Genomic DNA, 10,370 nt, shown 5'->3' with positions numbered 1-10,370 from the left:
CACAGAAATCTGCCTGCCTCTGCCTCCCAAGTGCTGGGATGAAAGGCATGCGCTGCGCCACCACTGCTTGGCTTTGTAAGGAACCTTCTTAAAATTCCAAATGATAGGGGTTTGGAGAACTTCTGGGTTGGTGAACACCTCATTGTGCTATAATAAAGTTTTCTCTAAAACCCTCTGTGATCTGTGTATTTCATTTCTCTAATTCATTATTCTTTTTTAAGAACCTGAAAGCCACTGGCTTTGGTGGCAATTGAGATTTTCAGGATCATAGCTCCAAGTCAAGAAAAGCTCAATTCTTAAAAGACATTGCAATTCTCTTAAGACTAAGTCACAATAGAGAGAGGATGTTGGACATTGAGAGCAATGAGAAACTCCAACTAGTTTTCTGGAAAAGTTTTGTCCTAGTGTATCATTTAGATGGAAAAAAAAAAAAAACAGAAACAAAACCTTCCATAAAGAGGCAGCGTCCCAAGAAGCTTGGTGTGGGAAGGAGCTCAGCCTGCAGGAGTGTTCATAGGCAGTTTGCCATCACGTTTAACTGAAGGGGAAACTGAAGGCTTCTTTGGAAAGTTGGGTGGACGGTGTTTTGCGGGGGCAAACACATGAAGGAATGTTTCCTTAAAGTGTGCACAGGTGTGAAAGGCTAAGGTAGACTCTTGAAGGAATGTTTTGCTGAAGCAGACACAGGAGAGAGGATGCTCTGCTAAAGCAAGAAAGGACACCTGATGAGGATTCTTCATTAACATCATGCATGTACTGGTCCACTTCATATTGCGTAGTTGAGCTGCATTTTGTCAGTATGCTATAGAGAGAAATGCACCAAAAACCTTCTGGTGGTGTGCTGCAGCTTCTTGTCGCTTCTGAGGACTGAGTAATGTCAGCTGAGACAGGCGCACTGCTCGGGAAGGACAAGTGATGTATGTGGGGGTGCGGGGGGGGGGAATAAAGAGAACTTGATGGACAGTGGCGGAGGCTGAGCTTGGCTTGCTTATAGAGCTAGCTGTGCAACAGTTTGTTGGTCTTGCGTTGCTGAGAAAGGCACAGCAGGGAACTTTTCAGGCCATTCCTCTGGGTCCCTCCTGCTGACTCAAGCTGAGGCTAAGGTCTGGCTATCTCTGCTAGGTCATGTCTCCACTGTTGATTCCTGTTTGCTATCCAGACTCTACCAGACTGGACTGCTGGTGTATCTGTGAAATGTTTGTGAGTGGATGGAGCTGCCACTGTCTGCTAACTTGTGAACTGATGTGCCAATTTCCAGACAACACAGATGGGAGTTGCTCCAAAGAACCTTTCTAAACAGGTCCACTCCCCCACCACCCCCATATCCTTTCTTTCCCACCCTCTGGTGGGTGGTGAGCTAAAGGGAGGTTAAAGTGTTTAAGAACAATTATTAAAAATAAGGTTTGAAAAATTAAAGTTACAATTAACAGAGGTAAAGTAGAGGTTGGTGAGAGGAGGAGGCCAGGGAATGAATCAGGGCCCCAGGCCACCATGTCTGAAGCTATGGTGTAAATAAGGCCGTGTCCTACAAGATCTGCTCATACTCTTGCTTCTGCCTCAATGAGGGATGAGATACTAGTTCCTCTAGAGGAACTGGCTAATGCCTACAGACCACATATTGCAGGCAATTGATATAAAACATTATTATTCTTTAGAAGCAAGTGCTTATCTTCTACAGAGTATTTATCCTTGAATAGTATTTATCCAATTTTTTAAAATCCTTGAAATCATTGAAAACCTCTTATTTACTGTAGGAAATATTAGTACAGAAAATGACTCAGAAATGTTCTACTTATAAATCCTATCCTAGATCTTTGAGTTAGTGCCAAAATCTCTAATAAGTAACATATTTTAATATTATTATACTTTTTAGCTACAGAAAAAGCTTTTCTGACAGAAATCATTCATGGGGATTAAATTATGATTTTAAAAGATGATTGATGCATATTGTGAATAGTTTTAGGTTTAATAATACCATTACCATTCCTTTATACCATCTAGGTCATCAACCAGCCCAGAAGTTCCAAATCTTGGGGACTTGCCTGCAAATGCAGAGATAGAATTGAGGAACAGAATTCTTTCTTTCCTGGGAGAAACCTCTGGGCAATATGGTTTGGTTCAATGCAAGCATCTCTTACTAATTTATACAAACAGGCAAGAAAACATAAGCTTAGGTGACTGGACTCAAGGGGTCAAGACAGCCTGGGTTCCAGTCCTTGCTTTACCATTTTATAGCTCTGTGACAGTGTATCACTCACTCAACTACTACATATTTTAACTTTCTCCTCTGAAACACAAATAGTAACACTTGCCTTGTATAGCTATTGTGAAACTGAAATAATACAAGAAAAGTAACAGGCTTGATCAAGTGCCTGATAACAAACCCATGCAGTCATGACAAATGATAGTTACTATATAATTATTTCAGTCTTATACAGAAGAGGACATTGGGAAACTGGGAAATGAACCTATAGCACTGCTGAGATTTAGTATGAATATCTCAGTCACTAAAAAAGCCTAGTTTTCCTCGAGAAAGAAAGATAATATCCCTAACCCACCAACACTTAAGATAAGCTAAAAGTTTCATTCCTATCAGTTCCAACACTGTATCAAGAATGCATCGGTGAAACACCTGTTTGCCTACCCAGTAAGCAGCAAGCACAACTGCTCAGCAACAGTGGACACCACAGAAGGCTAAGAGGGCTGGCCAGCACACCTACTACAGTCATTTCAGGGCTAGCATCCCTTTCACTACATGTGAATGAGGAAGATCGACAACACAGCCTCTCTGGAACCTTGTCTAGTCTACGATTATGACTGTAGTTTCCTTTTGGCAAATCCTCTTTGCTTAACTGAAAAGCAGATGGGCCGCGACCATCGCTTCCTTCCCTGCTCACTCCCCCTGCCTCTTACTCACTAGTCTGCCTGATTTCCTCTCTCACTTCACTTCCTCTTCTCCCACTCCTTTGCCACTGTATAAATATTGAAGACGATGAATAATTGACTCACTGCTAAAGTGATTATATATTTACAAGAAAAGTACAAGACTATTTTTCTAAGGAGCTATATCCACGTACTTTTTATTGGATGATATCGTCTTTCAATTTGACATCAAAATTATAGGCACTAAGATGGAATTTTTAACCACCAATATTAGTAGTCTTCTAAAGCTTCAAAATAATTTTATACCAAGGAGTAAGTAACTTGTCACAGATGTAAATGTCAGCACAGAAAGCAAACCCAATACGAATCATCACCCCACTGATGGGCTTTCAAAATCAACACAACCAGATGCTTCTCAATAGCAAGTACGCGCGCGCGCGCGCGCGCACACACACACACACACACACACACACACACACACACAAAACTCAAAGACCAGAAAGGAAATGCTGGGTCCATCTGGGGGAAGCAAGCTACAAAACCAAAATCAGATGACACATAAGCACATCATCAAGACTCTCACACTCTTCTTCATAGAGATGATTTACTAATGCTGCCTACATCTAGAAACACCAAAGTGCATGACTAAGTAGGCGGCAACTGGCATGCATCAGAACTGCCCCATGGAAGGTAGAATATGTCGAACTTCCAGGGGTCTTTAGACTCTAGAGAGTCTAACGACCATTTGATACATTCTTCAAAGTCTGGGCCAATGATACTAGAGACAAGAGGCAACTTGAGGCTTATATTCCTAGGATCCACCCAGACTGGTGAAATCTTGGGGACCCTCAGGGGATGGAACCCAGGAACTCCCACCCTAGACCCTGACGAGGTTAAAGCTTCTCGGTGATCAACAAAGGAACTAAGTACTAAGAGCAAGGCTGGTTAAAGTACTCAGTAAATGCCGTGAGAAACAAACTGTGAGAAAGCAGACACAGAATCTTGGTTCTCAGGCTCAGGTCAGGGTTCTTCCTATCACACAGTGCTGCTCATCTTAGAGCTCAAGAGAAACGTAGAGAAAGTCAACAGATCTGGGTAAGATGCTGAACCATTCCTAGCGTAGCACAGTCCTTCCTGTATAAACATATCCTGTGCTTGCAGGTTCCTCTTTCCATATGGAAAAGGCATGAAGGCATGGAGAAGACACCGGGGGACCTCTAGGCCCATGTTCTGTCACCTGAAGACCCACTCCACCACAGCTGAGTCTAAGTATTAAAGCACTATGCAAATATGAGCATGGCATTCTCACCAAACTTCAAAGACAGATGGAACAAATATGTCCAAACTATGGATCACGGGCCATAATAGTAACCCAGAATAGCTATGAACGTATGTAGCCCAACACAAACGTATGTAGCCCAACACAAAATCATCAACTTATTTAATAGTTTGTGTTTTTTTTTTCTTTACAACTTGACTTTACCGTTCTTGAGTGTGAGCTTTGTAGACAGTAATGTTATGTCGAAAGGTTGGACCTCGTTGAAAAGCTGGGAAAAGGGTAGGAAGAAACATGCAAAATAAAAGATTATGGGTATAAACACCACTCACAGATGCATCCAGGAATGTTTGCTCCCTTAGTGTCTCCTCATGTCTTTGAGATTTCAGTTCTTGCTGGAGCCTTTCATTCTCCAGTACAACTACTTGCACCCTATTTTTCATTCCAGATAATTCATCCTTTAAAAAGCAGAAATCAAAACACATTAACACTTTTAAGAAACACTTATATTAATTAATTACTTAGAATTCAACATGAAATAAATTACGGAAGATTTACACTATCAAATTCCTGATGTACAACAATTATATTAAGGTAAGAAAGGAAACCTCGCTCTAGGCAATGTTATCTAGTATTTGGGTTACTTAATGCATAGGTGACGTCTGCTGGTAGACATATCACGAGGTGTTACTGTTTTGTTTCTACAAGGATCAAAGAAAAGTCTTAGTTAAAATGATTATCTAAGAGATTTTTCAAAATGAGGCAATCTGCTGAAAAGTAAATAAAATACTACCTACCAATGATTAAATGTCAATAATGTGTGAGGACTAAATGGAGGGAGAGCCAAGGCATAGAAATATGCAGTGTACCCAGAAGAGCTACAAGTGAAGCAGACTGGAATAAAGTTTGAGCACATGTATAAATTGTATGTAAATTGGCCTAGCATCATGTAATATAAGCAACTAAGGAAGTCACAACTTGAATAGCTACTGAGTGGTAACTTACTTTCTGAAAACAACAACAACAAGAAAAAAATCTCAAAACTACAGATATATTAATGCTTATCCTCCTAATCATTACTACTACAATCAAAAGCTATAGTGAAATATACAGATTCCTTTTACCTACGTTAGGAAAAAACCCTGTAATTAAACGTTGTGATTGAAAAAAATAAGTTCCAAAAGTCCAGTTCTTAGTCCAACATGTAATTAAGCTTGGAAGGTATTAACTCAATCTCTCTAGTAAAAAGCTTCAACAATCTGAAAATAAAAATGCTTCTTAGACTCACCTAAGAAATGAAGTCACAGAGAAAACTGTGCCCTTAAGTCAGAGAAAACATGCTTAGAACTACAACACTCTGCAGAAGCCAGTACTTAAGGAGGAAAATCCAAGTGATAACTGATTCAAAGCTCAATGTGGGTCAGTTTAAGATTTAAAGACATGGGGCTGGCGAGATGGCTCAGCGGGTAAGAGCACTGACTGTTCTTCCGAAGGTCCTGAGTTCAGATCCCAGCAACAACATGGTGACTCACAACCACCCATAATGAGATCTGACGCCCTCTTCTCGTGTGTCTGAAGACAGCTACAGTGTATTACGCCAGAGCAGAGCGAGCAGGGCAGTCCTGAGTTCAATTCCCAGCAGCCACATGATGGCTCACAGCTATCTGCACAGTTACAGTGTACTCATACACATAAAATAAATAAATAAATCTTTAAAAAAAAAAGATTTAAAGACATTAGGGAGATCTAGGAGCCCTCAGAGTTTTAATTCCATGGCTATTCAAAGTAAAAAATAGAAATAAACCCACTCATGCCAGGAAGGGGGGGGTGTTTATAAAATATGCCCTGGACCTGTATCCTCTATATGAAGGCCTTACTTGGGAGGAAACACTTTGAAGGACCTATAGAAACTGGTTTTATGAAAACCTTTATGGGCTCAGTGAAATGTGAAAGAAACTCACGGAATTGGACAACACCCTGTCTCCTCCATGTCTTTCCATACCAATAGGGCTCTCTTGGAACAGAGGAGAAACTCAGCCTACAGAAATTCTTTCAAAGACTCTCTAGGGAGCCCTGGAGACAGCAGAGGAGACGAGTCCAAGACCACAGAAGAAATTTTAGCCTGCTGTCTATAATAAAAACAAACCATAAAAATAGCCTCACTTCTAGTCATAAAACCATAAAGCCTCACAGTAAAAGCCAGTTCTAGTTAGGCCTTTGTTCTGTGAGAAATACCATAAGCAACTTGGGGGAGAAAAGGGTTTACTTAGCTTGTACATCCTGATGACAATCCTTCACTGAAGGAAGTCAGGGCAGGAACTGGAGGCAGGAACCTGAAAGCAGGAGCTACAGCAGAGCCCCACGGGACTCGCTCACTGGCTTGATTTTTATGATTTGCTTGGTTTGCTTTCTTTTACAAGGCATAGCACTGCCCACAGTGGACTGGACCCTCCCATATCAGCCAGTAATACCAAACTGCCCCACAGACATACTCACAATCAATCTGATGGAGGCACCTCTCCAACCCGGCTCCCTCTTCCTGGAGGGCTCTGTTTGTGTGAAGCTGACAAACACAAACCAGCACTACTTACACTATTACTTAGTACACCATGTACAGCATTAACACCAACTTCAACAGCAAAATAACAAAACTACTGAGCAATTAACCAATCAGAAGTAGCATGAAGGGCAATACCACATAAGAATAGTTATCTTCAGCTGATCACAGTGAACATGAAAACTAAGAATTACAAACTTCTATGTAAGGCACGACTGACATACACCGAGGTCCTGATGAGCAACTTACCTTGCAGAACTTGACTTCTGCTTCTAAATGATGAATGTATTGAGACTGGTCATTAATGATAGGAACAAGGTTGAGCATGGTTGGCATGCTACCATCTTCACATTCTGACGGCTGCTACAACAGAAAGGCCAAATTTAGCAGCTCCACATTTAGCAGAGAATCATCTGGTTACCCTCTAAATGCAATTTAGTGCTGGTGCGACATAAGCAAAGACAAGACCACAGTGTACTAGATCACGGTGTACACAGAGTATTTATTTCTCTATTCTATAAATTCTACAAGTATAAGGCATGAATATCATTTTTGAAAGACAGAAAGTAACAGTTATTAAAAGCACAAGACACATGGAGTTTCTTTTTCAGAACAGGGTACTATAACTGGCTTGGGAAGGGCTACCTGCTTAGCTGCTTAACAAGGTGACAGTCCTTTCAGGAATGGTGCCACAGAAGAGGCGTGTCCCTTGAAATTCACATCAGCTCATCAAGGAAGAGACATCACAAGTCACATTCACACCAGGAAAGTAAAATTCTGTTTCAAAGGTCACATTAGAAAAACTAGAGTTTGGGCTTTCAATTTGTTGTTGTTGTTGCTGCTGAATGGTTTGTTTGTTTGTTTCTTTTGGGGTTTTTTGGTTTTTTTGTTTGTGTTTTCTTAGGCCTAGAGGCATGTGGGAGAGGAGAGATAACATAGTCAGCAATTCAGAATTATGCATTCTGGGGCACAGATCTTCTAAGGCTGTGCCCTAAAGGACACACACAAGCTGCACTATGTAGCTCAGGGAGACATTTCAGAAAAAGTTCTCCTGCTGTTGGATTTTAAGGAAGATGAAGTCAGGAAAGGGAAATGAGAATCAAGCAGTCAGCGTGACCGGAAGGCTTGCAGAGCAAACTTTCCTCCTCGCTCAGTTGATTTTTACAGCTTTGGCAGTGTGTTACTCCTGGCTAAAGGATTTTCTGCACTAAGAGCTGGCCTGGGTATAAAAGAATCAACTCTGAACTAGGTCAAAATCACACTCTAGGCCTTAGGTCCACCCAGTTATGTCACAGGCTTGCTAAAAGGGCACTGTGCCAGAGTCCTGGAATTTCCACAATCATAAAAGAAATGATATATTTAGAATTCTTTAGAAACCCATAAAATAGGACATAAATATTAACACGTCATAGTAGCAGTGACCACCTCACGATTCCAGTATGTGTGACGACTTGCTGGGGATGTAGAAATAAACCTGGTGGAGGAACAAGTGGGGCAGAGAAAAAATGCAATAGGTTTCTACAAACTCCTCAAGTGTCCCAACCTAGCTAAGGTGATCTGAGATGGCTCCCGCAAGGCCAGGGCGGTGGCCACTCTCCCTGTCCTCACTGAAACCTCCCCATCACTGGCCCCTCCCTTCAGGCTCAAGGGCAGATGAGTCAGAACCAGCTAAACACCACCTACTAATAGGCTGAAAAACTGCAAGCTTATGTACTAAACAGTACAGTTAGATCTGCACCTGGTGCTGAGCTCCAGAGTCTGAATCCTAGGAGTCTTCATGGGCTCCAACTCTTCCCCCATTTCCTGATCCCTGGTCCCACAACAACTGACCTGAAAGCCTGAGTGCTGCCCTCTAGAAACACGTGGCTTCCCTTGACTCAGTGTCATAATGGCACCCTCACAGGAGCACTGCATCCTTCCAAGCACATCCTTTTATGCTTAATTCTTACTTTACAGAAATACACTTCACTCGTATATTCAATATTTATAGCTATTGATTATCATTTTATAACAACGCATTTTATCACTCAGTGCATTTACTACTGCTAGCTTTTGGTTTCTAGAACGCACTGAAGAGCAGAAGGTGAATGGAGTGCTTTCAAGTCAATTAGAGGAAGTTGCTAGAGCTGTTGCATATTCAGATGTGCTTATCAGCTTGGAAGACCAAGCTGAGTCCTAGCTCCTGGAGCCTACTGGATCAGCCAGGTAGGAGGTTCTTTACCACACACAACGTGGCTGCTTTACAAACGCACAGGCCTATTTACTGGAGTACATGTAATCGTGTGGGAACCTGCACTGCGTATTTACACACACTAACTATGAACTGTGCTAATCAGAAGCCACTACCCATGTCACACTCTACCATTAACTACATTCTCATAAGTCAATACAGCATATTAGAAGCACATGGGTTTCATAAGAGTAAAACCAGGCATTATTGAGGTGGCCCATATATTAGGGTTTTTTTTAATTTGAATACATAGATAACCAAATTATAACAAATTCTTCTAAGTATATATAATTTCCAAGAAATGCTGCATAATTTCGCACTAATTATAACACTAAATAAAACAGCATTACAAGGGAGAGGACCTAACATTACAATTAGTAACTTCTACAAATGATCAAATATAGATATGAAGTTCTAAAAAATATTACAAAAACATTAGTACTTTGTATTGACTGTTAATTTTATATATTCACTAACTGTTGCAAAATACATTTATCAAGCTGTTCTTTGGACATTTTTTGAAGGAAAAAAATAAATTAAAAATACCAAGATTTCTTCAGTTCAAACAATCAGAGGTGGAAGAATGCTTCTTTAAAATTACTATGGCTGTAATCTGGACTGTGTGCAACATCCCAGAACTGACACAGGAAACTGAAACAAAGCTAGAAAGCCGAGCTTTTGTCAGGCTTCAAAGGGTGTCACTCACCGAAGGGGACAACTTTCGTCTTCGTGGTGGAGATGTCTCATTTTCCTTACTTGTTTGTTGACGCAACAAAGCTTTCAGTTGATTGACTGTAGGGCAAAAGCAATGGATTTATTGATCTTGCTTGAGATTCACAGGCTAACAAAGAATATGCCCTCGCTTAACATTAGTGGGAGATAAAATAGAAGAGGTAGGACTTAGTGAAGAGCTGGGGATTTGATTATTAAAACAAATTATGAAATTAAATTTGACTATCAAGCTCTTGAATGGAGGAAGTCTTCAAGTCACTGGGGAAAAGGGGATCCTGCCTCTTCTTCCTCTTCCTCCCTCCCTGGTGTGAGGTAAGTAGCCTTACCTTTCTGCATGCAGCTCTCTGATGTGCTACCCTGACATATGCCCAAAGAAGCAAGGTCAATCAATAATGGGCTGAATCGTGTAAAACTATAACCAAAACAAACCTTTAAGGTATGCTGGCAGCCTCCAGTAATATTATCACTTGGGAGGCACAGGCAGGGCCATGACCACAAGTCTAAGCCCACCTTGCCTGCAAAGAGGGTTCCTGGCCATCCAGGGATTCATACTGAGACCCTGTCTCAAAAAAGGTATATTTTTATAGGTTTGTTTATCTCAGATGTTGCTATAATGATAGAAAGTAGACTAACATTTTATTATTAAACATCAATTCAGCAAATATTGCTTAAACTTCTATTAGGCAACAAGA

At 41.0% G+C, this 10,370-nt stretch overlaps 1 protein-coding gene across 4 annotated transcripts in view; it reads right to left on the bottom strand.

Annotated features, from left to right (window-relative positions):
- Positions 1-10,370, bottom strand: part of Sdccag8 (serologically defined colon cancer antigen 8) — a 194,770-nt gene that overhangs the window by 173,179 nt on the left and 11,221 nt on the right. For 3 of the 4 annotated variants that reach the window (XR_004123669.1, XR_004123667.1, XM_031390771.1), the window contains exons 3-5: positions 9,653-9,738; positions 6,966-7,079; positions 4,492-4,617 (exon numbers count right to left, since the gene is read on the bottom strand). Coding sequence is in view for 1 of the 4 variants with exons in the window: in XM_031390771.1 (XP_031246631.1) it covers positions 4,492-4,617; positions 6,966-7,079; positions 9,653-9,738 (326 nt within the window). In the remaining 3 variants the exon portion in view is untranslated. The remainder of the gene's footprint in view (positions 1-4,491; positions 4,618-6,965; positions 7,080-9,652; positions 9,739-10,370) is intronic. The other variant, XR_004123668.1, reaches the window with a different exon arrangement.

This window comes from Mastomys coucha, unplaced genomic scaffold, assembly GCF_008632895.1.
Source record: "Mastomys coucha isolate ucsf_1 unplaced genomic scaffold, UCSF_Mcou_1 pScaffold1, whole genome shotgun sequence".
NCBI lineage: Eukaryota > Metazoa > Chordata > Mammalia > Rodentia > Muridae > Mastomys > Mastomys coucha.
The sequence above is the reverse complement of the archived record's forward strand: the minus strand, read 5'-3'. Positions and strand labels throughout refer to the sequence as shown.